Source organism: Caenorhabditis briggsae (assembly GCF_000004555.2).
Source record: "Caenorhabditis briggsae complete genome, chrIII, whole genome shotgun sequence".
In the NCBI taxonomy this organism is placed as follows: Eukaryota; Metazoa; Nematoda; class Chromadorea; order Rhabditida; family Rhabditidae; genus Caenorhabditis; species Caenorhabditis briggsae.
Genome location: NC_013490.2, coordinates 6,797,595 through 6,823,079, shown reverse-complemented (window position 1 = coordinate 6,823,079; position 25,485 = coordinate 6,797,595). Strand labels below are relative to the sequence as shown.

Genomic DNA, 25,485 nt, shown 5'->3' with positions numbered 1-25,485 from the left:
CAGTTTCAGTATTTCTAGCCTGTATCATTTTAACTTGGCATTATTTTCCTCTGATTCCAAAATAACATCCACCCATATCTAACCCTTTGATTCCTCTCTTTCTGACGCTTTGTCGGCTTAGTCATGGCTACGCACTGGCTTTATTGAAAGTGAATTTCATTGCGAGGTCAGACATGATGAAAGATCATTCGAATCTGAATATAATGAGTTTATCAAGGGTGTTCTGATGATGGTTAGTTTATTTTGCGGATAATTTCTTTCCAGGATTACTGTAGCTCTCCACTTGGCTCCCAATTTCATTTGACAGAAATCCAATTGTCTCTTTTCTGAAATCGAACTGCGTTTACTGAAGGATTAAACAAAGTCATTGCCTAAATCCAGCTCAAAATTAAATCATGCTTGAACAGGTTAAAGCAAGATATTGTTGGAATGCCCAAACTGTAACAAATTTACACTTTCTTCCAAATTTCATTTCGTTTTCCGATCGCCGAAAAGCGGAAAAAAACGAAAGTTTTCATATATCGTCGTGTGCCTATCGGCTTCTTCGTCGGTTTTTTCCTTTTCGTACACATAAAAATCGAAAGTGTTTTTGGTCGTCATCTGCTTGCTTCTCTATTTCTCTCTTCTGCCAGAATACCTGATCCAGTAACAAGAGAAGAAGCTGTGAGAGAAAATAGATCAGCTGGCATCTGTGTACCGTTAGAATCGCAGTTGAATAAAGATTTTTCAAATTAGGTATGCACATTGAAGGTCGTTTAGAGATTTATGCAGCTTTTGGAAGAGAAGAAGGTCGTGTGAGGGAATTCGATAGAATTTAAAAGTGTTAATTGAATGTAGGAATCTCATATACATTTAAAATAAACAAAAATCATCTCGAGTTTTTGTACTGCTACAAAAAACACAGTAAATCTGTGATAGAATGACCTCCTAACTCTAGCCTTGAGTCTTGAGTCAGTTATCCTTGATTTCTGTCAAAGATATGAAGAAGTTGTGAACTGATGAATTGCGAGGATCAAACTTTTAAACGTTGGGCAAAAAAACCACGCGTTGCAACTCGTTGATTATACATAATTAATTAGGTAAAATCCACATCAACTTTGAAATCTTCTTTATATATATATATATATATATATATACGCTAGAGGCGTCTGTTGGTCCCCATGTCAGGCTGTCGTCTTTTGAAAAGCTTGAAAAATAATTATAAATTGACGTGACACTTTAAGAAAAAGAGCGGCGAACCAATAAAAAAACTAGATTGAATGGCGCACCAGCTTGTTATTAAAATTCTTCTGGCCTAAAAGTTATTTGGGCCCGTTTTTTGACCCGTTGTCTTGGACCCGAGATATCTTCAAAATTTTCGTTCTTCTTTGGTGTGTGGAGATTTTTCAACTTATTTGGATTTCAGACTTGATCTAGACATTTTATGCATATCATGATTAACCAACACAAGACACAAATAATAGATATCACTTTATTGAGGAAGAAAAAAGAGACTTTAAGACGATATCTACTCCTTCTTTTCGTCGTCCTTCTTGTCCTGCAAATACAAAGTTTTAAGGTCAAAACTCGCTTAACTTCAAACATACGTCGTCCTTCTTCTCGTCGTCCTTCTTCTCGTCATCCTTCTTTTCGTCCTTCTTATCGTCTTCCTTCTTGTCATCATCCTTCTTTTCGTCGTCCTTCTTATCACCGTCCTTCTTTTCCCTCTTTGATTTCTTTGACTTGTTGGACTTCTTGGATTTCTTAGACTTTTCCTTCTTCTCGTTCTTCTTGTCATCCTTCTTGTCAGACTTCTTCTCCTCGTCCTTCTTCTCTCCATCCTTCTTGTCGTCTCCTTCCTTCTTATCATCTTCCTTCTTTTCGTCCTTCTTCTCCGACTTCTTATCTCCTTCCTTCTTCTCACTCTTCTTATCACCATCCTTCTTTTCTTCTTCCTTCTTCTCTCCATCCTTCTTCTCATCTCCTTCCTTCTTTTCATCCTTCTTTTCTTCTACATCCTTCTTCTCACTCTTCTTCTCACCGTCCTTCTTTTCACCATCAGCAGCTGGAGCAGCAGCTGCATCCGGAGCTGCGTCGGCAGCATCTGGAGCAGCGGGAGCAACAGGAGCCGGTGGAGGTGGTGCCATCTTGGAGGCCGATTTTGGTGGTCTGAAAAACCATTTCCTTTAAAATTACTTAAGAGATGTTTCAAACTAACGGTGCTTTCTTCTTTCCACCGCATCCAACAAGAAGAGCAATTGGTCCAATGATCAGCAGAGTCAAATGGAGATAGTCGAGGGGACTCATTGTCGTTTCGGCGTTTGGTCGTAGATTATACGATTGGGTGTATCGAAAGGGAAAATTCGAACTGATTGTTCTTTCCAGAGATCAACTGCTCTTATGCAACCCTTACTATCAGTGCTCCAAATCTTTCGACTTAGGCTATTAGGGTGTCACGTTTCGTGATCTTGAAACATTCGAAAATTCAACGTGACTACAGTTAGCTTTTGACCTACAATTATGGTAACGAATAGGAACGAAGATTTGAGTTGGGCCGATACTCCAGGGGTACATCAAAATAGGGTACGTCATGCTCAGGGGGTACATTGACTGACGGGGTTACACAGTCTGAAAAGGTACATCTAGGTAGTAGACTAGCCTAGAAATTGATATATCTGAGATTGACATAGATGTAGCCCCTTATAGTGAGACAATTACCTAGATGTACCCCTTCAGTCAATGTACCGTATGAGCATTATGTACCCTCGATGTACCCTCTTTTGATGTACCCCCGGAGTACGGGTCTTTCAGTTGCCGCGCAGTGAGAAACCTAGGTCACGGCGGATTTTTGAAAGTTAAGTATAATTTGACGTGACTTCCAAAAAAAGTTCAATCAATAAAAATAGGTCAAATCGCGCCGAAGGCGCACCAGCCAGCGGTTTGAAACGCCAAAGGCGCGGCAAAAAGAATGGATTGAAACCATTTTCGCAAAATAATAATTTGGTTGGACACAACGAAAGGCTTTCTGAGAAATTATACTGAACTGATTTATTACGATAATGATACGATTACACAAAGAAAATTCAAGTTTTATTCTCTGATTTTTTAGATGCATTAGCTCCAGAAGATTCCTTTTTCGTCTTTTCTTTTTTCTCCTTCTCACTTTTCTTTGCTTCTCTTTTCTTCGTTCTATTCTTGGCATCTTCCTTTTCTTCCTTTTTCTTCTGTCTTTTCATACTATCCTTTTCCTTTTTAGTCTTATTGTTTGATCCTTCAGCTGACATTCTCATCTCCACTTCCAAATCTATCACTTTTCCATCGCCTGGAACTTCGATGGGTCCAATGTAAGGAACATCTGGATCCCAGTCTATCGGATCCGCATCCTTGATTTTGTTGGCTGTGGCTGCGTGCTGGATACAGAAATAAACGAATTGATAATCAGGCTGCGAGTAGAAATCCAGACTGTCGGTGTACTGAAAATTTTCAAATATAGGACCTCATTAAATTTTGAATTTGGTACCTTGAGAATTCTGTGGAACTCCTTTCTCGGACAATTGTAATACATATCCTCAATAATCTCATCCTTGCTTCTCAACTCTTTTTTGAATCGAAGAACCTTGTCTCTGTCTGACGCCTTCAATTTTCTCCATGGCAACCCTCCTGAAGTCCATTCTACAACCATATAAAGCCATGATTCAATATCATCCTTCCGTCCAGTATCCAGTTCTAACATTGAATTTAAAGGAGCGTAACGAGTAGTTCCTCTGAATGGAGCCGATTTTCTCTGAGTTCTTATTTTCCCCTCTTCTCTTTTCACAAATTCACGACATAATCCGAAATCTAGCATGAAAATTGTGTGATGTTCGTTGGATTCTACTCGGCCAGCTGCGAAGTTTCCGGGTTTTATGTCACGATGTAGATAACCAAACTGAAATATTTTATTTTTTTTTAGATAAATTAATTTTGAAACTCTTACTCTATGCAACTGTTCGATGGAAATCAAACACTGAGCAGCGGCTTTTAGAGCAGTCCCCAATGAAAATCTACATTCCGGAGTATCCATTCTCAAATCCCAAAGATTCTTTCCAATTAGCTTCATAACGATGAAATTGAAACGATCCTTGACAGCAGCCTGATCAATGACTGTGCAGAAATGACGACTTCTAATTTGCGCGGCTCCTTTCAAAACATTACAATCCATGTAGAGGGATTTCCGAACGGCCGACGCATTCTCGCATTTTATTGCAAATTTTTCCGAATCCGAGAGGCGGAGAACAGAATAAACGGCACCGTATCCACCTCTTCCGAGAAGCTTCAACACTTTGTATCTATCTTTTTTAGTTTTCAGTTCTTCTTCATCCTTTGGCAATGGATCTTCTCCTTCGTCCGAAGATTGCATCCTTGATTTTTCCCTCTTTTTAATTCAATTCGTTTATGAATTCCGATCGTATGAAAATAATTGCGATTCCACTGAAAGCTTTGTTTGTTTTTTGTTTTATTCAAATCGGCGCAGTAGAACGTGGAACAAAGTTTATAAGTTGGATAACTGGGACAATAATCACCAGGTTTGAATTGCTGTGGTATGCTGTTGCGCTCCAATGAGAAGGGGCGTGGCAAAGTTTTAAGCTGACGGGGAAACAAATAAATTGGGAGCGAGAGAATACAATTTTAGTTCAACATAGTGAGAGACACAGAGAACAATATTTAATTGTAACCAGGAGTATAAATAAATTTCCAGCTAAACCCTTCTCATCAGAGCGCAACCTCATAGAACAGTAGTTAGATCACTGTGCACAACGAATGATACATAGAAATAATTACAGATTATTTGGCAAACTTCAGTTTCTCATAAATCTCTTGGGCTCTCAGCTTCAAAGGATAATAGACTGCCAGCCTGTCCCGTGCCATGATATCCATATCAATGTCTTTATTGCACTCCATTCGTCCCAATTTCATGATCAGACAAGCCCAGAATAAATGAGTTATTGGCCAGTAGAATTGACACTCTTTAATCAGGTTTTCGATTTCCAGATCACGATATGCAGACGTGCGATTTTTGAGCTGAAAGAAGAAACGAGTTATGAAGTTTAGGAAGCTTCAAGACCCACCAAGTTTTCGGAATCTACGTAGACTTCACAGAAGGGACGAAGATTTGGAGGGTTGTCCGTAAAGATTTCATTGATTTGGATTCCACATGGAGATGCAGTTCGAATAATTGCAGATTCCGATAAATGCATTGCCAAATCATAACCTCTACAGTTGTAGCTAGCAAATTCCCAATCAATGAACATAATTTCGTTGTTCGAATTCAGTTGTAGAATGTTGGAACACTAAAAAATCTAGATATTCAAAAATTAAAAAAAGAAGATACTGTCAAATCATTATGGCAGAAAACCAAACTATTCTCATATAGTTCCATTGACCATCATTCCATCACGTTAATTTCTTTTAGAAGATCGTCCGGAGAAATTGTCATAGGATGATCAGAATAAGTCACTGGGAAGACTGCATATTTTCGACCACCAAGATCGCTGAAAAATATAAAATTTCATCTAAAAAATCAATTAAAAATGTACATGTATCCTTTGAGAGATTCCCTCATAATCTGAAAGCAACGACGACTTTTAGAAACTGGAATTTTGATTGAGTGGTATAGAGGAAAAGCTGCTCCGATTTTCCGAGATATTCTGCAATTTAGAGTTCAGATCTTGATCAGTAATATGAATGTAATTTACTCTGGATTCAGAACGTTTTCTGGTTTTAGTGTTCTACTCGGAAGGAACTCTTCCATTCTTCCTCCATCAAAAAATCCGTAACGTTTAGGTCCAAGTCCACGCTCTTGAAAAAATATTAACTAGTGAAAGTTCCAAAATGTCTAACCTGAAAAGATTGCAAAATTGACAACATCTGTGAAGAATTGGCTTTGTCCTTGCTTATGAATTCGAAGGAAATATGGTGTGGCAGATGTAGAAGATGACACGTGGAACATGTGATTTGATTGACCACCCCTAAAATGTTTTGCATTATCAACTGCTAATTTTGACTTTTAGTGTTCCAACAAACATTATTTTTGTAACTGTAATCTGATTTTTATCCACATTCTTCCACTTTTCGCCCAAATACTCAATTCCCAATTCGATTACTTTTTGAAGAATTTCGTCAGAATCCAGAGGATTGTTTGTGAATATATTCTGAAAACATTCCGAAATCTGAGAAGAAAATTGAAGCAACGAACCTCGATAGCATTCATTTTTAAGATTTAAATAAAGTGCAAAGCCAACGAAAAAAGATCTGTCGGAATGATAAAATCCGAGCTTTTGATTCAAGGGATGGTGGGCGGAGCTTATATTAGATCATATCTCGAAAACCTTCAAGACTATGACGAATCCAAAAGCTTTTATAATGCAACTAAAACATGCGAGTCTGTTCAGGCACAGAATGTTTTGATTGTGAGAAAGTGAAAGTTATGTTTTGACAGGATTTTGGTGTTTGAGAGCTTATTTCTTTTGTCTTATATCTTGCAACCAATTTGAATGAAAAATTTGGTTTTGAAAATGAAAGTTTATTCGGTTGTTGGTTGGCCACGAGTTAAGGACGGTTGGACGGGTATTGGCCAGGTATTAGTCGGAGCATGCCTAAAAACGGATGTACAGCGGGCCATCGTCAGATTACGGACGGAAGCTGAAAGTTGAGTTACTACTAGTTCCGAACCTTGTCAAACGTTTGGCAAACATGACTTTCGTATCTGTCTTATCCGGAATCGGACTAACCTCCAACCATCTCGGTTGTGGGTGCGAATACTTAGACAAACTTCCCTGATTTACAAGTCTTGGCAAACGTATGCGCGTCTAAAAGCCATGGTGGTGGCTCTCACAAATCAAGGCTAAGAGCTGGAAAGCCACAAGTCTAGGCTAAACTTCGATTATTGATTTTTTACCGTCGGATTCGTCATTTAATTTTCACTGTTCTCCTGCAGATGTTTCCGGCAACGCTCGAGTAATCTTAACCACAAAAATACAATTATTCACAATCAACAAACATTTTATTTCAAGAATCAATTAAAAACAACATTATCCTTTCTTGCTCAATTCTTCGTAAATTTTTTGAGATCTTGGTTTCAAATGAAAATAAACTGCCAATCTATCCCGTGCTTGAACATCTAAATCCACCCCGTTTTCGAATTTTAAAAGTGCATGTTTCATAGCAGAGAGTGCCCAGAATAAATGAGTGAGAGGCCAGAAGAAGAGACACTCCTGGATTAGAGACTCCAGTTCAGATGATCTATCGGAAGGAATATGGTTCTTGAGCGAAAATTAAAATAGTCAATTTTCATTTTCTCTAAATTCAAAAACCTTATTATCAGCATCTAGATATGCTTCACAGAATACACGAATATTCGGAGGATTTTCAGTTAAATTCTCAATGATCTTGATTCCAGGAGGGAATGGAACACGGAAGTCTATCGCAGTCTCAGACAAATGCATTGCCAAATCGAATCCTCTCCAATTATAAGTACCGAATTCCCAATCAATGAGAACCAATTCCTTTGTAGAGTTGAGTTCCAAAATGTTGCCACTCTGAAAATTTGAGAGAAATTTTTATTCTCCTCCATAATAAAACTCACCGCCAAATCGTTATGACTGAATACCAAGGTATTCTCGTACAGTTCGGTGGACCACTTTTCAAAAATATTTATCTCATTTGTCAAATCGTCCACTGATACACATTTTGGATGATCAGAATAAGTTACGGTAGTTGGCAGAATTTCATAATCTCCACCTCCCAGAGATCTGAAAATCGGAAAAGTCGACTAATGAAAAAAGAAACGAGGCTCACTTGTAACCATCAAGCCAATCTCTCATCAACTGAATACATCTTCTATTTTGGGATACTGGAACTTTGATGGCATGATACGGAGGGAATACGGTACCAATCTTTTGGGAAATTCTGAATTGTATGTTTCTCAGACAAATCTATATTAAATGAACTAACTCAGGATTCAGAACATCGTCAAAGTTCAATGTTCTGCTTGGCAAGTATTCTTCCATCCGTCCTCCTTCGAAGAAGCCATACAGTTTTGGACCGAGACCACGCTCTGAAAAATTTGAAAAAAATTGCTAGAAATTTAAACAAAAATTACCTGAGAAAATGGCGAAATTGACAGTATTTATAAAAACTTGGCTTGGTTGTTGACGATGAATTCTGAGAAGATATGGTGTGGCAGAAGTGGATGACGTCACGTGGAACATGTGATTAGATTGTCCACCTCTGAAAATTGCCTTATAAATTTTAATTAGAAAAGAAACAAACTCACAAAATTCTGGTTACTTTAACTTCCGATTTATCTGTGTCTTTCCATTCTCCTCCCAAAAAGTATCTTCCCAATTCGATCACTTTTTGAAGAACCGCTTCAGAATCAGGAGAATGTTCAATGAAGAATTTCTGGAATCAGGAAAGATTTCAGCAAAATAAAACCATGTTTCTCACCTCTATTTCAGTCATTTTGGATTGTTGTACTTTCAGATTTTGGTTTTTTATTCTGAAAGTTTATTAAAATTAGAAAAGGCAATGGTTCTTATCGCTGTAGCTACTTTCTTTTATATGTCAAACTAACAAAGAATGTCTCCAAAATAACAAGAGGGAATGATGGAGCGCGTTTGCATCTTGGACTCAGGCATTCCCTTTTCGAAGAGACTAAAGAAGGGCATTTTTAATTCCATGTTTGTTTGATTTTTTTTTTCATTTTTTGGCCATTTGGGACAGTATTTGGAGAAATTTTCTTATCCAAAGGCGGTTCTCTAAAGAAAACCCCTCTAATTTTATTTGGGTCCTCTACACTGGAATAGAGCCAAAAATTATTAGTAACAGATGTCCATTTGTCAACAAAGAACACAGAAATCAAATAATAGTATGGTCAGCTATTTGGGTCACTTTCAATTGTAACTGGTTATCTGACTTTTTGAACTCTATTCTTATCACAATCGAATGAATAAAACATAATCAGAAATCATAAAAATGACAAATGAATACCAAAAGTCATAAATATTACATTTATTTTATTTCTCTTTGAACAAGAACACAACATAGATCAAAAACATTTCAAAGTGCCTTCTTCCACTTTTTCAACTCTTCGTAAATTTTTTGAGATCTTGGTTTCAAATGAAAATAAACTGCCAATCTATCCCGAGCTTGAACATCTAAATCCACCCCGTTTTCAAATTTTAAAAGTGCATGTTTCATAGCAGAGAGTGCCCAGAATAAATGAGTGAGAGGCCAGAAGAAGAGACACTCCTGGATTAGAGACTCCAGTTCAGAGGATCGATCAGAGGGAATATGATTTTTGAGCTGAAAAATAGAATCATTAGGTATTTGCTAGTTTCTATTTGAACCGTATTATCAGCATCTAGATAAGCTTCGCATAGAATACGAATGATGGGAGAGTTATCAGTCAGATCTTCAATGATTTTTATTCCAGGTGGAAATGGAACATTGAATGTGATTGCCGATTCAGATACAAACATTGCAAGATCAAACCCTCTCCAATTGTATGATGAGAACTCGCAATCAATGAAAACCATTTCTTTTGTAGAATTCAGCTCCAGAACATTTGACACCTGAAAACAACATTAATGTCTTTTATGGCATGGAAACTCACCCCAAAATCAATTTGTCCAAAAACCAAAGTGTGCTCGAAAACTTCTCTTGCCCATTTCTCAAAGGTGTCAATTTCTTCACTCAATTTCTGAACCGAAATTGTTTTTGGATGATCAGAATAGGTTACGGTGGTTGGTAGAATTTCGTAATCCCCTCCTTCAAGTTCTCTTAAAACTAATTTCTGAATTTTGAATTTATGAATCTCAATCTTACTTATATCCATTCAACCAATCTCTCATTAATTTGGCGCACCGAACATTTTTTGAAACTGGAATATCCATTGCATGACATGCAGGAAGTGCTGCACCAATTCTTTGAACGAATCTTCAAGAAGTCTTCTCAGGTCGTCTGGTCTTCAAAAAAAAAACTCACCCAGGTTTCCAATAATCATCTTCAGTGAATCCTTCACTTGGAAGGTATTCTTCCAAACGTCCTCCTTCAAAAAAGCCGTAGAGTTTTGGACCAAGTCCTCGTTCTGAATATTTTTGATGTTTCCTGTTTAAAAGTAGTCTCACCAGAAAGAATGGCAAATAAAACAGTGTCCGTGAAAACTTGACTTCGTTCTTGCCGGTGAATTCTTAGAAGATATGGTGTGGCAGAAGTAGATGACGTCACATGATACAAATAGTTTGATTGTCCACTTCTTGAAATGAAATTTTTTTCTGAAAATTGTTTATAACCCACAGTAACCGAGGAACATGGACTTGATCTAAAGTGACATTCTTCCATTCTCCACCCAAAAATGATTCTCCTAACTCAATTAACTTTTTCTTAATTACATCAGAATTGATTGCATTCTGTTTGAACAGTCTCTGGAATTTAAAAACGCATTTTTACAGATTTGAACTTGGCTAGACCTCAATTTCAGACATTATTTAGCGAATCCAAATAAAAATGTATTGCAAGAAAGAAAAATCGAATGTCGACAAGAAAGAAATCACATGGTTTTCATTGAAGCGAACAAATAAACAAACATTTGATCACTAAAGGTTTTTAAATGATATTTGATAAGAAAGTAGTCACTTATTTATCTCTGAATTCCTCATAGATTTTTTGAGACCTTGGCTTCAAATGAAAATATACTGCCAATCTATCCCTTGCTCGCATATTGATATCAGCTCCAGGAATATAATTGATTAATCCGATTTTCATCAAAAAACAAGCCCAGAAGAGATGAGTAATTGGAGTGAAAAAGTTGCATTCTTTCATCAATTTTGAAATTTCAGCTGATCGATTCGATGGCTCCAGATTTTTCAGCTAAACATTTATTTTTAAATACTTAAACAAACAGGCTAAACCTTATAATCTGCATCTACATATGCTTCACAGATTCCATAAAGATTCGGTGAATGTTCGGTCATTTCCTGATTTATTTGAGCTTTAGTCGATGTGAGACCTCTGGCAATCGAAGTTTCAGACAAAAACATTTCCAGATCGAATCCTCTGCAATTGTAAGAAGCGAATTCCCAATCGATGAAAACGAGTTCTTTATTGGAATTCAGCTCCAAAATATTGGCACACTAAACGGAAACTTTTATATACATAACTAAAACGAAATTTCAAACCTACAGCCAAGTCGTTGTGACAGAAAACTACAGTATCCTCAAAAATCTCATTCGTCCAAGATTCCATTAGATTGATTTCTTTTTGTAAGTTCTCAAGGGAAATTGAATCTGGGTGATCAGTCCAAGTGACATGAGTGGGGAATAAATTAAAATCGCCACCTCCAAGGTTTCTGTAAAATTAGGATTCCTATGAAAAAGATAGTATTAAAAACAAACTGATATTGCTGTAAAACATCTCTCATAACTTGAAAACAACGACGATTTTTGGAGAGTGGAACGTTCATGGAATGGTATTTGGGAAACGATTCTCCGATTTTTCGAGATATTCTGGAAGATTTTTGGAGGTTTTATTTCAGATTTAGAAGCTTTCACTCTGGCTTCAAAACTGATACAGCATCTAATGTTCTACTGGGTAGGTATTCTTCTAATCGTCCTCCATTAAAGAATCCATATAGTTTCGGACCGATTCCTCGTTCTGCGTATAAATTGAATTGAATATGCAATTTGGATGTGATTTTTGTATTGTTTTTTACGAATACTAATACTGTAAAACCTGTAATAGAAATGCCCCACACATTGTCAAGTTTCAGCTAACTTTTCTCGGCTCCTATAATATTAAATGTGTGTCAACTGACAAAACACTTCCGGTATAATGATAAACAATTTATCTGTTGATAATGTTTATATCTTTGACAGGAACCGAGATGAATTGGCCCAAAGTTCAAAATTATGTGGCCCTTCTATTATAGGTTTTACGATATTTACATTTTGGATTACCTGAAAATATGCTAAAAAGGATTGTATCCGTGAACACATGTGCATCTTCTTGACGATGAATTCTTAGCAAGTATTCCTTTGCTGAATTAGAAGACGTTATGTAGAAAATGTGGTTTGATTGGCCACCACTAAAAATTCTGACTTTTCGTAGAACACAATATAGCAAAGACTTACAGAATCTTTTTAACGTTCACTTGACTTTTATCGGTATTCTTCCATTCTCTACCTAAAAAATCAACACCAAGGTTGATCACTTTTTGTAGAATCACTTCAGAACTTGGATCATTTTCTGTGAAGAACTTCTGTAATTCTAATCTAGGGTTTCCATTTGGGGGGCGATTCACCCGCCCGCACCCACCCAGGGGGCTCACCCCCCGCGGCCCCCCGTTGACCCCCCGCGAATATTTACGTGAGGAAAATATTATCTTTTTTGTAGTTTTTTGATTTGAGAAACTCAGTTTTTCTTGGAAAATACGTGATTATCCTTTAAAATTTTATTAAAATTCACACGCATTTAATTGCGGAGGACCGCGGGTGGGAGCCCCCCGGGTGGGTAGCGGGTAGCCCGCTTCTTCACCCGCCCAAATGGAAACCTTATTCTAATCATTAACAATCTTTTGGATTTCAATATTTACCTCAATTTCTCTCATTTTCAAACAGTAGCGAATATGTGGTAGAACTGGGAAAAAACTATTATGTGTGAAACAGAAACCGAAATATGTAAACGACGCTATCGCAGTTTGTTCTCTAGGCTGCGAAATTTACATTTTTATTGTATGCACACCATAAAACAGGTCAATAAATGGTTTATTTTGATCTCAAACAAAATACATTTTGTCAAATATTGAACATTATTTGCTCCCGGAACTTTAAGAAAACCGAAAATTTTAAAAATTAGCGGATATGAATTATCACACGCAAAAAAAATTGTTTCGAGTAGTTCATTGATTTTTTTGTTTTCGTAATTTTTCCCAAATCTGCTGGGTCCTTCCTTTCAAATGATAATAAATTGCAAATCGGTCCTTCGCTTGAACATCCATATCAACTCCACAATTGTACTTGACAAGTGCCAATTTCATAACAAAACAAGCCCAGAAAAGATGAGTGATTGGCCAAAAGAATTCGACTTCTTGAATTAGTTTTGATATTTCACCAGAGCGATCCGATGGAATTCGATTTTTTAGCTGAAAAAATGTATTCGGATTTTTTGTATCTTTAATTTGTCTTACTTCATTATCAGCATTAATGTATGCTTCAACAAAGCCATGCAAGTTTGGCGGATTGTCAGTCAATTCTTCACTGAATTTGATTCCCGGTGGGGTTGGATCACGAAAATCAACAGCAGTTTCAGACAAATGCATCGCAATATCGAATCCTCTGCAGTTGTAAGAAGCGAATTCCCAATCGATAAATACCAGTTCTCTTTTGGAATTCAGCTCCAGAATATTTGCACACTGAAATCAGATTCTTCAATTGGAAAACTATATTTCAAACTTACAGCCAAGTCATTGTGACAGAAAACTACAGTGTCCTCAAACAATTCATTTGCCCAGTTTTCCATCAAATCAATTTCTTTATGAAGATCTTCAATGCTAACTTTGCCGGGATGTTCAGAATATGTGACTGTAGTTGGTATGATCTCATAGTCATCGCCACCAAGATCTCTGAAAAATTAAAAGTAAATCTTCAGGAAGGCTGTGGCACGGCCGCAGTTTGACAAGGGTACTAGGATATGTAGGATACAGCGGCCTAGCGGCGCTAGTGGTTTCTGGGTTGTATTTTCAAACAGGCAACCTTTGCACAGCCTTGATCTTCAGTGCATTTTGAGCTAATTATGTCATCTTAGTTCACGCAAATTAATTTTTCAATTTTTATTAACACTGCGGCCAACGTTTCAGCAACGTTGCACCTACATAAAGACTTTCTTTTTCGTTGATCATCACCTTCTTTTTAGGAATTCAAGTGTGAAATGGTGAACATCTTCAGACCCAAACACTCTTTAGCACGCCCGTTTTCCAGATTCGTAAACGATTAATCAATTCAAATTCCGAAGCCAAAACAGAAGATGAGAAGAAATCAGAGAATCAGGCAAATCTAGTTCAAGAAGAAATCGAACAGAATATTGTGTACGGATACGATAGAAAGAGGAAAAGAAAACGGAAGGCTGATTCGACGGAAAGTTCATCTGAACACCCAGAAGGATTGGAGAAGTTTGATAACGATGAAGACGTGGCAATCAGTCCAACTGGAAATCCGATTGTTGATCCCACAAAGGTGAGGAATATGGACTTTCGGAAGATTTCACTAATCAAACAGTTTTCAGATCGAAACAGAAGAACTAGAGCAGGAAATCGGATCGAGAAACGTCTCCAGACCAAGCACCTACCGTCAACTTTCCCTTCTGCTGACTTGTGTGACTCTTTTAAAAAATAATTTGGTATTCATCGAATGTTTTTTCAATCATGGGGGAAGTAAGTAGTTTTCTTCTAATCAATGAAATCACCCGAGGTTTTCAGTATACTTTCTGATCCCCTATTTTGTCATATTATTCACTTTGGGAGTTCCCATGGCAATTTTCGAATTGTCATTAGCCCAGTTTTCTTCAATTCCAATGAACGGAATGTATACTCGAATGGCACCAATTCTAGGAGGTTTGCAGAATATCCATCATTTTTCAAACTTTCGAAAATACCAGGAATCCCTTATTTGACCCTAACTCTTCGATGTGTCTACACTGTCTACATTGCATTCGATCCCCGTTTTCTGCTCTACGCCTACAAGTGTATGACTACAGTAATCACAGGAAATGATGATTGGATTCATTGTGGTGATTATCAAGGAGTTCGATGTTTCGATCCGACCATTTCTTGTAAAATTAACGAGTGGCGGTTAAACGGAAAATGCATTGCAAACGTACAACTGGATAAATTGGAAAAGTATAGCAAAAGAGTAATAAGAAAGCTAACTGCAAATTCCAGACAACACGATTATGGGCTCTTGACCTACTTTGGATTTCGAGAACTTCGTTTGATTAGTCAAATACCTTCTCAATTTTATAAGTATAAAAGAGAGGGGACGGACACCCTGATCCTAAAATAATTTTTTTCAGAGAAATCATTAGCTTGGACATGATGGATAACATTGTCGCTGCTTTGGCTTTTCTATTAGTTGCCGGATTGATTACCTACAAAGGACATCGTTTCTTTGCATCTGTAACCTTAATTAACATTTTTTAAGGGTCCATAGTTTTTTTTTTAGGTTTCCGGTTTTTTTGTATTTCTTCCAATACTGGGAATGCTACCTGTCGTTATTCTATTCTATTATGACGTTGGGTCCGCGAAGAAAAACTTTTTCAAAGAAATGATCAAGAATAACAACATTAGTAAAATCATGGAAAAATCGGCATGGTTAAATGCTGCAAGAGTGGTTGGTGAACCTCAAAAATTTAGGGAAATGCTTTAAAATTTCAGAGTGTAAAGACAGTTTACATTGCTGATGGAACATTGATGGCACTGGGTAGCATGGCAGATTTCAGACATAACTTTGTGAAGTGAGATTTCTAATCTCGTGGTTTTTATTGAAAGTAAAAATTCTAGAGACGCCTTCCTTCTAGCAGCTTCTGGAGCAGCCTACCGTCTTTTGCTATGTTTCGGACTTTTGCCGATTTATTATGTTGGAAACGATCTTTTATATCCATTCGCCAAAAATGTATACGGTAAGAAAAAAAATCCGATAGTTCTCTGGATTAAATTCGAACTACAGCAAAAGGAGAACTTGTTCAATTTCATGCCATTGAAATTTTCTTCTCGGCGCTTCCTTCTTATTCAATCCCCGGAGTTAGTTATACTGTTCTCTTCTTTGCATATGCTCTATTATTTGGAACCATCAATTTCGCCTTTGTTGCTTATCAGGTACGACTTAGTATTCTCCTTTTTTGCCTTTGATGAAGTTTCTAGGTCATCACATTTGAAATTCTCATCAATTTCTTGCATCATTTGTTCCCACGTCTTCTTTACTTGAAGCAAAAAGCAGTGAAAATTTGTGTGATTATGGCTACAGTTACCTTCCTTCTCGCTCTTTACATTTCTGGATTACCAGTTAGTATTTTGCCGTTGATTTAGTTTTCTAATTTTACTTTTACAGTACAAAAAAGGGATTGTTGGATACAGAACAGAATTAGAACTAGATGATTATGTGGTTGGATTGGTTTCAACTTCAGTTTTCATTCAATTGGTTTCTGTTTCAATTGTTTATGGACACAAACGACTCATTGTTAATGTTTTGGTAACTGTATACTTTCATCTACGAACTGATTTTTTAAACAAAAATTTCAGACAATGCTGAAAAGTCATCCAAAAACCTATAGGTTTGTTGAAAGAAACCGAGTAGTTTTGTACCTAATGTGGACCGTCCTATTGCCTATTTCTTGTTTGGTAAGTTGATAATTCTGATCTCTCAAAAACCATACACTTTTAGCTCTCAATCATGTCAATTATTGTCAAAAAGTATCAGTACTATCATTGGCCAGTGGTTCTCTACGCAGCCATCAGTGCTTTTCCGCTCATTTATATGATTAGACAGGTGATTTTTTATCAGAATTCCTAAACTAATAGAAAATTTAGATCGTAATCTACCGTATACGGAATCAAGACTTCAGTGCGTTATCACAAACGCATCGTTGGCAGCCGGCAAATGAAGGACATGCGAGAGAGATTGACCACGATGAGAGAGCGTCAGGAGTTTTGAGTTGAACTTGGTTTAGGATTCAGGGATTATAAATATTACGAATGTTTTTGTTCTGACTAACAAAAGAATGTTGGAAGTTGTCATTCGGAAGCTAAGAGTCTGACATTTTCAAAAATATTTTTTATTTTCGTTCCGGTTATACCAGGTTTGAAAAATTTGATCTTCAAATTTGACTTAAATTTGAATATTTTGAGTGCCGGATCAGGTGAACACCACCTAGTAGCCGCCTTGGCAATGCGGGCGGGTCGTTGACGGCTTGTCGACATACCGTCTTTTCGCTGTGAATGAAGTCACAGTTTTAAAACGAAAATCTGCTAGACATGAATCTGCTAACCACGAAGGAAAATTCACATAAAATTTGGAAGCTTTTTTTTTCTCGATAGAAAATAACAGCGACAAAGAGTTATATATCGTATTTCCTGTACCTAACCTTATACTTGCACTTTTACCTAAATTATCTTGGTTTCTGTAATCAAATATCAAATATTTGCAAACTGCAAAAACGTTGCTGGTGTCATAACAAACATTTTGTTAGTTGACGTATTGTTGATATCTCTCTTAGGAATTGAGATAAATACGTTCAAAGTGCAAGAGCAGCATTCTGTTTGAAAAAAACATGGAAACCTATGGAAACCATAGGGCTAGCCAATACGCTCTTTAATTTGCAAGGTGACTTAAATATTCTCGGGAAAAAAGGAATGTAACTCACCTATAATCTTTCAATGACTCTCTCATAACCTGAAAACATCTGCGAGTTTTTGAAATTGGCATGTCAATGGCATGGTAACGAGGAAACGTTGCTCCCACTTTTCGAGAAATTCTGAAACAAATTTTTTTCAATGAATCATGCATCAAAAACTAACTCTTGTTCCAAAATCCTATCCGAATCCAAAGTGACACTTGGAAGATATTCTTCCATTCTTCCTCCATCAAAGAATCCATAGAGTTTGGGCCCCAGTTCTCTTTCTAAATTTTTGATTCAATGTTCTTATACAAAGCAATTATTACCAGAGAAAATCGCGAAATTCACCGTATCAGTGAATACATGATTCCCTCCTAAACGATGAAGTCTGAGAAGATATTCCTTGGCATCAGTAGAAGACGTCACATGGAACATGTGGTTCGATTGACCACCTCTTTAAAAATTAACGATCACAATCTAGAACTTTTACTTCAGGACTCACAAAATCTTTGTGACTTTTACTTGATTTTTGTCTACACTTTTCCATTCTCCACCTATGAAATCCGCACCTAATTGGATGACTTTCTCTAGTACCACATCAGAATCCAGTTCGTTTTCAGAGAAAAGTTTCTGAAGAATTACTGTAAAATATTATTATGGTTTCTATAGACTTACTTTAACAGGTCGCATTTTCGAAATACTTTCTAGTTGAAATGGAAAATGAGAGAACTAGAAAAAAGACAGTGTGCATACTCATGAGTAACATAAATGGGAGTGTCTCTCTAACAAATAGACACAAAGATCAATAAACCAAACACATTCTGTGTAATAGGGGAAAATTATCTGTTCCGTGGTTTGTAGTCTCTTTAATTTGGTAAAATGGATAGAATTGAATAAGAAATAGAAGTTTTAGCAGTAGGGCGAATTTGCTCCTGCTTCTTTATGTGCTCCATGTTTAAATCGCTTATCATTTTATTTTTGAACTTTTACTGTTTGATTGTACATGAATAAGGGTATAAAAATAGAATCTCTCAAAATGAGGTGATGTTTGACGTTCTATGAACATAAAAATGAACACAGGTAGAATGGTGGAGTTGAGCAGAAAATCAGAGAATAGGGAACAAGAAAAATGAGTATCGGAGAGAGGGGAAATAGAAGAAGAAAAAGGGTATGAAAGAGAGGGAAAGAAATTGTTTCTTGACTGAAATTTAAGACAATGTGGATGGAAGAGAAAAAATCACAACGGAGAAGAGAGATGGAAAAAAGGAAATAAACTTCAATTACCGTAAAACCTCTAATAGAAGGGCCCTGTAACTGTCAACTTTGAGCCAGTTTTTCTGGTTTTCTGAAAAAGAGGTTTATCATAATATCAGAACGTTTCGTTAACTGACACATCTTTTCGATATCTTGCATAGGAATTGAGCTAATTGAGCTCAAACTTGACAGTGTGGAAGGCCCTTCTATTACAGGTTTTACAGCGTTTGAATGACAGGTGAAACTTCAAATGAAGAATTTAGGCAACTGCTGCCAAAACTGTGTTGAAATCAATTTTGGTGCACACATCCTGAATATCCCAGTACGAGCACTTTCTCATTTCCCGAATCGCGTGCTCCACACAACATGCCGCTGTTCCCTCGACAAGATTCTGTTGGGCCATGAACTGAAAAAAAATACAGATAAATTTGCATTTGAGCTTTTTATTATTTTTACCTTGAAGACAGACTTCCATTTTGCCACATCCTGATTCTCTGGTTTTTTAAGAATATTGGCAAGAAGAGCAGCTCCAAGATCCGAGAAAATTCCACCGATTTCTCCAGATGGACATCTTGAATCGCCGAAACATCTGATCAATCGGAGATATGTGTCAGCCTGAAAAATTTAGAAATTTTTGTATTATTATTTTTTTTTTTTGATTTCATTCTTACATCGTATACAACGAAGGCATGAGACTTTCGATTAGCATCCACAACAACATAATCAGTTGAAACAAATGGAACAGTTTGTTTTTTCTCTGAGATCACAGCCAATTGAGTACCGGCAGAGCCAGAAATTTCAAGTGGAACTGTCCAATTGTTCTCAGTCAACTGATTGAACTCGACACTATTGGATGATACGGTAGCGCGGAGAACTGGGCGGGAAATTTTAGAAGATGGGCGGTACCATTCAAGGATAATTGCTCCAGCTTCTGGACGACCTCCAGCGGCAGTTTCAGCGGCTGATGCCCAATCAGAAATGGTGGCAGTGGAGAAAGCAAACTTGTCAAAGATCTGAAATAAAATTATTGATAGCTTTGGAGATTACTGTAACAACAAATTACCACTCGAATCATTCCAACAACGGTATCCTGTCCATAAGTCTCATCAAGCGTGTAGAATACTTCGACGAATCTTGGGGAGCACAGATTGGAGCTCTGTGCTTTGACCTGACGAATTACGCGGAGTTGGTCAGCAGTCTCATTCAAATTACGTGGACGGATTCGAGAAACTTCCATCTTTCTAGTCTTCTTCACAATTTGAAGTTCTTCGTTGATTTTCCATTCGAGATATGCGATTACGGCTTTCTGAAATTGCATTCTTATTGACTCTGTCTTTCGATCTAATATATCATATATCCACTCTCTCTTCTCCTTCTCTACTTACTAGTTGATACAGTTGCTCTCTATTCAAAAAACGATAAATTGTATGTGCTCCCCCTCTTCTAGAAGACGTCTGGTGACCTTTTGTGCATTGCGCAACTGCTATTTTTCTGCGTCTCCATCTTCTACATACTCTCTCGTTCTCATGTCTGGTGGGTCATTTCTCGAGAGGCGAACAGCACTTTTTGTAAACTAAGCGAAAACTATCTCGGGTCCTCCCTTCCCAACCACACCAAAGAGTTTATGATCTGATCCCTTGAGAAACTCGAGTCGGATAGGTGCGAAGTTGACAAAAAGAATATGTTGCGGAGCAGAAAAAAAGACAGCCGCGCTTATTGGCACAGAAGATTAGCGCACTTGTACAAAGAGATGTATCCACTTGACGTAATCAGCTCAATTTACCGCAGTATCGTTGTTGTTTTTATAAAAATAGACTTGAGGTATGCAAAAGAATCTGCACGAAGTGGGATTCGAACCCACGCACCCATACGAGTACCAGAACACCCAGTAGACCTCGAACTTGAGGCAAGCTGACGCTTGAGTCTGGCGCCTTAGACCACTCGGCCATCCGTGCGGTGGTAGGGAGCGAGGTTGTTTTCATAGAGGAAAAGGAGTGAGAGAGAAACCCTAGTAGACAAAACGGGTGGGGTTGTCGATTGCGAGCGAAAAGTTGCATTCCACCCAAAACCGCTGTCAACCATTTCATCCGGTTATTATTATTACAATCAAAGGAAATGGAGCGACTTGGCGATTTTATGATGGATTACACGACGTTCAATATCATAACATGTGTGTTTAACAATTCGGGATTTCTTCAACTTCTCTCCCAGAGAGCTACACTTTGTGTGATTCGAATCGAATAAAATCAAAAGAGAAGTGGAGCGATGAAACGAGGTGTCGGATTTCAAAACTAACCTCAAAACATGTGTGTTCCGTGGTCACTACTCCTTCCATCCACTGTCCGATTACTTCTTTGATTAGGGTTTCATGGGTGGAGGTATGCTTTTGATAAGCAATTGCTTGGGCCTGAAAAACAGGTACTTCTGATAATGCCGTTGAAGAAAACTGAACTTACCGGTAAAGTGATCACTCCAAGAGCAGAATGTCCAGTCATAACTGGAGCAACGACCACTTCTAATCTAGGCAATGGATAAGAGAAACCGGACCATTTGGACATTAGAGACATCACTTTTGATACTTCAGAATGAATCCATTCGTATTGTTGGAAGTTTTTGGCATTCAAATTGAAAATCATATTAATCTCCGGAAGATACGCTCCGTTCAATGTTGTAGTATTGTAGAACAATGGGTTTGTCTTCTCGAAAGCAACAAATGAAAGTTGTTGAGCTGTCAACGGAACTGTCTTTTCAAAACAGGTGATTCCAGAAGTTGAGACGTTTTGATTGATGAGAGAATTGGAGACAGCAACCATTGATGGTCCATGATTCAAGCACAAATTGAAGGTGGCCTTCTGGTTGTGAAGATCAAGGGATGGGAAGACGTGACGAGCCGAGGATGGTTCGAAAATAGATCCAATCATTTGAGGAACTCTCCATTTTGCGGTTGGGATTTGTTTATATACATGTGGTCCAGAATCAGCCGAAATGAAACCATTGATGTCGATACGGAGATCAACTCCAGATGAGATACTTTGAGCAAGCTCCAAATAAACGATGTTGTCGATTTGATGCACTCGAGACACGCAGATTGTTTCTCCTGGAATTTAACCTAGTTTAGCTTTCAAATATATATTGTTAGCTTCTATATAATCTTTCCTAAGTCTCTTTTTTCCTGAAAAAGTATCCGACTGACCCTTTGGTCATATTTCACTCGGGTGTCACCACCACAACTGTTCCCTTCTTCTTCTTCCTTGGAGCTCTCTACCTCTGATCGTAAATTCTCAATTCTGTTAGCGCGGGCGGCATTTCTTATATTATTACAGGCGAGAAAGAGAACAAGTCCCTCTTCCAAAAACTTTTATATTAATTGCAGCAGCTGTGTGATGACAGGAATGAGAAAGAGAAAATAAATGAATATGTAGAAGTGTAGGAATCGAAAAGTGAGGTGTTTGGGATTCTGATTAAGAGAGTTCTGATTTCAAATTTGGACTGGTCTAGATGAAAACAAACGGAGATTCGAATAAAACAAACGGGCCGAAAACGGACCCCAACCGTGCCAAAAACGGACCCTGATAGGCTCTCACACAGTTTCTTTTAGAATCAATAATTTCTAATCAACTGAACTAGATGTTATAGAACTTGACGAGTACTATAAAATTATACTATTTGGAAAATTATTTCTATAAACGAAGCTATAGACGAAATGGGCCGAAAAAACGGGAAAGGCCCGGCCCAGCCCGCATCGGCAGCTTTATGGCGGATAACTTTGTTCATAGGCAAGGTGCAAGTTCGAAATAAATATCATTTGAATACCCTGGTAGTAAGTCCTTTCATATCTGATTTAGTTGATTCTAAAATATTGATCCTATAAGAAACAATGACGTATTTCAGGTGGTCTAATCTAATTCAAACCCATCTAATATCAAATCAATCATTCCCTACGGGTCAGTGATTTTCTTCTACCCTTTTCTTTCTTTTCTATCATCTCCTTCTGCTTCTGCTCTTCTTCTCCACCTCGGGAGGGCGTCAGTCCGTCGTAAACATTTAGACGGAGGACGACAAAAAGTATTGGATGACCGGAGAAAGAAGGCTAAGAACAGCTGCTGTCCGTTTCTGATGCACCAAAAAAAAGCAGAAGAGTGCTTTTAGAATGTTTTTTAGACGTTTAGTTATGATCTATAGTTCTAATAACATTTCTGATGAGTGATGATGGGGATGGAGGATGGCTGGAGTCTTTTTTAACGTGTTGAAGCCTTCAACTTAAAAGAAAAGCTTTTAGATTTTTGAATCGGGTGTTTAAACATGCGGAAGCTGGAGTGTTCTTATTCAAAATCTGAACAAGCTCTTTCACAACACCTGACAATTAGAATATTCACTCTAAATTTCCTCAAATTTCTTTGAAATTTTACGGAAACATAGCAAGCTAGAATTGTCAAATTCAAAGAAGAAATACGAATTTCCCTAATTTATTATTTTCTGACTGTGTCAAAATTTGAGTATGACACCCCTAACAAAAACCAATTTGTCTTTCACCTGCCACCTATAAAACAACCATCTATCCATCCTTCTTCTCTTATTTTTCCTCACGGAGCATATTTTTTGCTTCAGAAAGTGTGTAAAATGTGAGGAGAAATGAGTGAAAGGAAGATCGCAACAAGTGCCCCTCGTCTGCTCCTCGTTTTCCCATTATCATGTTAATCTGTCATTGTGATCAGTGGGGGTGGACCCGTGGAGCAAATTCATCAAACAAGATGCTCACCTGTATTACAGTTGACGACATGTACACGATCCCTGTTCTCCATGTTATGAATTTTAGAAGCGTGTAGAGCGATCGCTTGAACTTGGTCCTTACTCGAGGCGAAAAGTTGCATATGACCTTCCAGAACTGGCTTCCTGATGTCTCGGATTGTTATGTTGAGAGTATAATGAATTGGTTGGAACTGGGATGGTTCGGATGTCAATGGAGATTGGGATGGGGAGCATGAAACTGGCAGAACTTGGATTTGAGCACATTTTTCAACTACCTGAACAAATTGAAAACATTTTTCGAGATAAATTAAAACATCAATTTTGGAAAGCTTGATCAAATGATTTTCAATAGGGTTGCAAAAAATATTAGATAAAATAAGCTCCAATCGAAGCCTAACCGACCCGTCAACTTTGATCTCAATTATCTCTATTCCTGTGAAAGATAACAAAAATTGGTCAACTGATAAACTATTAAAGATAATATTGCCAACATTTTATCAGTTGACATATTTTAGATATCTTTCGCAGGAATCGAAATAATTGAGCACAAAGATGATGGTTTGGGTGGTCTTCTATTAGTGTTTACGGTAAATTTAGAACATTGGTTCTGAGAAGCTAGGCCAAATTTGAGATTTTCAAAGTTTCGTGTCAAAACTTTGAAAATTTTGACTCTCTTTTTCAGAACAATACCAAAGATTACCCAACAATTTTTTTTTCATTTCCAGCTTATCACCCAATTTCCTATCAATCAATTTCTCTTTTTCTTAGCCCAAAAATCTTCGTAGAATACATCCTGATTCACAAACATACATGTTTATGCGGTCGGATCGTGGTGGTGGTGTCATGTGTGAGTCAGGGAATTTTGACAAGTGAAATGTGGAAAGAAAGTGTAAAACTAGATGGGAGATGACTCATTGCACACGCCCCGCTAGGAGACAAAGAAAGATAAATGAAATAGAGAGCTGTTGATGACAGAAGAAGGTAACAATTGGAATATGTATCTTATCAACTGGTATGATTGATTGTTTTCTAGAAGCCATCATTAGAGATAACAAAGTACTGATAGGACACGTGGACAGTAGGTTGATAAAAAGAAGTTGGGCCAAAATACCTACCTCGAACTCTCTCGACTTCTCTTTCAAAATGGAAGCAACATCAACTGGCATCACGACTTCCTGAGCAGTAGTTGTCGTCGTTGCTTCTTCTGTAGTCGTTGAAGTAGATGTAGCCATTGTTACTGCTTTTGTGATAGCTTCTGGGATTGAAGTCGGCATTGTGGTGGTGGCATCAGTTTTGGGGATTTCAGCAGAAGTTGTAGTGGTTGTGGATTTCAGCTTTGTAGTCATCGTAGATACAGTAGCTTGAGAAGTGGTGGTCGTTGGGACTTTAGTCGCATTTTGCCAGTCAACATCAGGTCCATCTCCGTTTTCACGAAGTACAAACACCCACGTCAGAAGACCAGCACACAGAATAATACCAACGAAAACTGCGATCAAAGCAATCAGAAGGCAAGATCCCTTCTCTTTTTTAGAGGAGAAGCCGGTGGGGGAATCATAGAAAGTTTATTTTTTAAAGAGTCAGAAATATGAAATATAAAGTAGGTTAAGACGATGAGAATGGAATGAGAAGGGAGTCTCCGAGAAAGTGGGCGTGGCTTACGAAGGAAAGAAAGGACCACCGAAGCAACAGGCGGTGCGGGCGGTGAGCGGGAAAGAGGAGAAGAGTTGGAGGCGGAGCAATCGGGAGTGGGGAGTCGGGTGAGCATTTGATACTGTTCACGCAATATCCGACGACCGAGGAGATACTTTCCAAATTGCGTAATGAATGAAGAGAGGAAGAAAAGAGTGTAATAAGATATTCTGGGGAATGATACGGTGAGGGATTGGAGTTGGATCGAGAAGGGAGGAACGGTAAGAAAACTACTATGGATGGAAAAAAGGTCCAACATGTGCTCTTATAACTTTGATTTGTTCAACCCAACCATCGAGGTTTCGATTTTTCTATATTAAATCTCTCTAAATCCTCCCTGATGGAAGGTTATCCTATTCGTGCACTTTGAGCTCAATTATCTCGGTTCTT

The 25,485-nt window shown here is 37.8% G+C and overlaps 8 protein-coding genes and 1 non-coding gene across 9 annotated transcripts; 1 reads left to right on the top strand and 8 right to left on the bottom strand.

Moving 5' to 3' along the window:
- Nucleotides 1-1,507: 1,507 nt before the first annotated feature.
- On the bottom strand, nt 1,508-2,286 carry CBG18078 (the record flags this gene model as incomplete). Its single annotated transcript, XM_002642085.1, has 3 exons — nt 1,508-1,537; nt 1,587-2,148; nt 2,198-2,286. 3 exons carry the CDS (start codon nt 2,284-2,286, stop codon nt 1,508-1,510), a joined length of 681 nt encoding a protein of 226 aa, XP_002642131.1.
- Nucleotides 2,287-3,062: 776 nt separating this feature from the next.
- On the bottom strand, nt 3,063-4,378 carry CBG18079 (the record flags this gene model as incomplete). The annotated part of the gene is made up of 3 exons (XM_002642086.1): nt 3,063-3,452; nt 3,500-3,907; nt 3,956-4,378. 3 exons carry the CDS (start codon nt 4,376-4,378, stop codon nt 3,063-3,065), a joined length of 1,221 nt encoding a protein of 406 aa, XP_002642132.1.
- Nucleotides 4,379-4,803: 425 nt separating this feature from the next.
- On the bottom strand, nt 4,804-6,229 carry CBG25969 (the record flags this gene model as incomplete). The annotated part of the gene is made up of 8 exons (XM_045243935.1): nt 4,804-5,040; nt 5,088-5,309; nt 5,417-5,510; nt 5,556-5,666; nt 5,715-5,817; nt 5,860-5,987; nt 6,043-6,170; nt 6,215-6,229. The coding sequence occupies 8 exons, from the start codon at nt 6,227-6,229 to the stop codon at nt 4,804-4,806; spliced, it is 1,038 nt and encodes a 345-aa protein (XP_045100058.1).
- Nucleotides 6,230-7,049: 820 nt separating this feature from the next.
- CBG18080 lies at nt 7,050-8,481 on the bottom strand (the record flags this gene model as incomplete). The annotated part of the gene is made up of 8 exons (XM_002642087.2): nt 7,050-7,280; nt 7,332-7,556; nt 7,604-7,769; nt 7,816-7,926; nt 7,972-8,074; nt 8,120-8,247; nt 8,294-8,421; nt 8,467-8,481. The coding sequence occupies 8 exons, from the start codon at nt 8,479-8,481 to the stop codon at nt 7,050-7,052; spliced, it is 1,107 nt and encodes a 368-aa protein (XP_002642133.2).
- A 597-nt stretch (nt 8,482-9,078) lies between these two features.
- Nucleotides 9,079-13,536, bottom strand: CBG18081 (the record flags this gene model as incomplete). The annotated part of the gene is made up of 17 exons (XM_045243934.1): nt 9,079-9,324; nt 9,369-9,593; nt 9,635-9,800; nt 9,847-9,957; nt 10,006-10,108; nt 10,149-10,276; nt 10,318-10,445; nt 10,717-10,890; nt 10,932-11,153; nt 11,203-11,368; nt 11,415-11,525; nt 11,571-11,673; nt 11,976-12,103; nt 12,150-12,277; nt 13,010-13,159; nt 13,205-13,429; nt 13,474-13,536. The coding sequence occupies 17 exons, from the start codon at nt 13,534-13,536 to the stop codon at nt 9,079-9,081; spliced, it is 2,577 nt and encodes an 858-aa protein (XP_045096383.1).
- A 408-nt stretch (nt 13,537-13,944) lies between these two features.
- CBG18082 lies at nt 13,945-16,726 on the top strand (the record flags this gene model as incomplete). Its single annotated transcript, XM_045243933.1, has 15 exons — nt 13,945-13,947; nt 13,995-14,249; nt 14,299-14,446; nt 14,492-14,626; nt 14,671-15,034; nt 15,085-15,187; nt 15,234-15,401; nt 15,446-15,525; nt 15,572-15,690; nt 15,738-15,886; nt 15,932-16,072; nt 16,119-16,259; nt 16,310-16,408; nt 16,452-16,556; nt 16,598-16,726. The coding sequence occupies 15 exons, from the start codon at nt 13,945-13,947 to the stop codon at nt 16,724-16,726; spliced, it is 2,139 nt and encodes a 712-aa protein (XP_045096384.1).
- A 700-nt stretch (nt 16,727-17,426) lies between these two features.
- Nucleotides 17,427-18,093, bottom strand: CBG25970 (the record flags this gene model as incomplete). Its single annotated transcript, XM_045243932.1, has 5 exons — nt 17,427-17,541; nt 17,585-17,687; nt 17,730-17,857; nt 17,906-18,033; nt 18,079-18,093. The coding sequence occupies 5 exons, from the start codon at nt 18,091-18,093 to the stop codon at nt 17,427-17,429; spliced, it is 489 nt and encodes a 162-aa protein (XP_045100059.1).
- An 823-nt stretch (nt 18,094-18,916) lies between these two features.
- Nucleotides 18,917-24,961, bottom strand: Cbr-mnp-1 (the record flags this gene model as incomplete). Its single annotated transcript, XM_002642090.2, has 9 exons — nt 18,917-19,063; nt 19,114-19,272; nt 19,329-19,670; nt 19,721-19,963; nt 20,954-21,064; nt 21,114-21,754; nt 23,417-23,681; nt 24,522-24,926; nt 24,947-24,961. The coding sequence occupies 9 exons, from the start codon at nt 24,959-24,961 to the stop codon at nt 18,917-18,919; spliced, it is 2,328 nt and encodes a 775-aa protein (XP_002642136.2).
- On the bottom strand, nt 20,494-20,612 carry CBG28888. The gene is made up of 2 exons: nt 20,574-20,612; nt 20,494-20,540 (listed from the first exon to the last, which is right to left on the bottom strand). It is a non-coding gene (tRNA).
- Nucleotides 24,962-25,485: the final 524 nt, after the last annotated feature.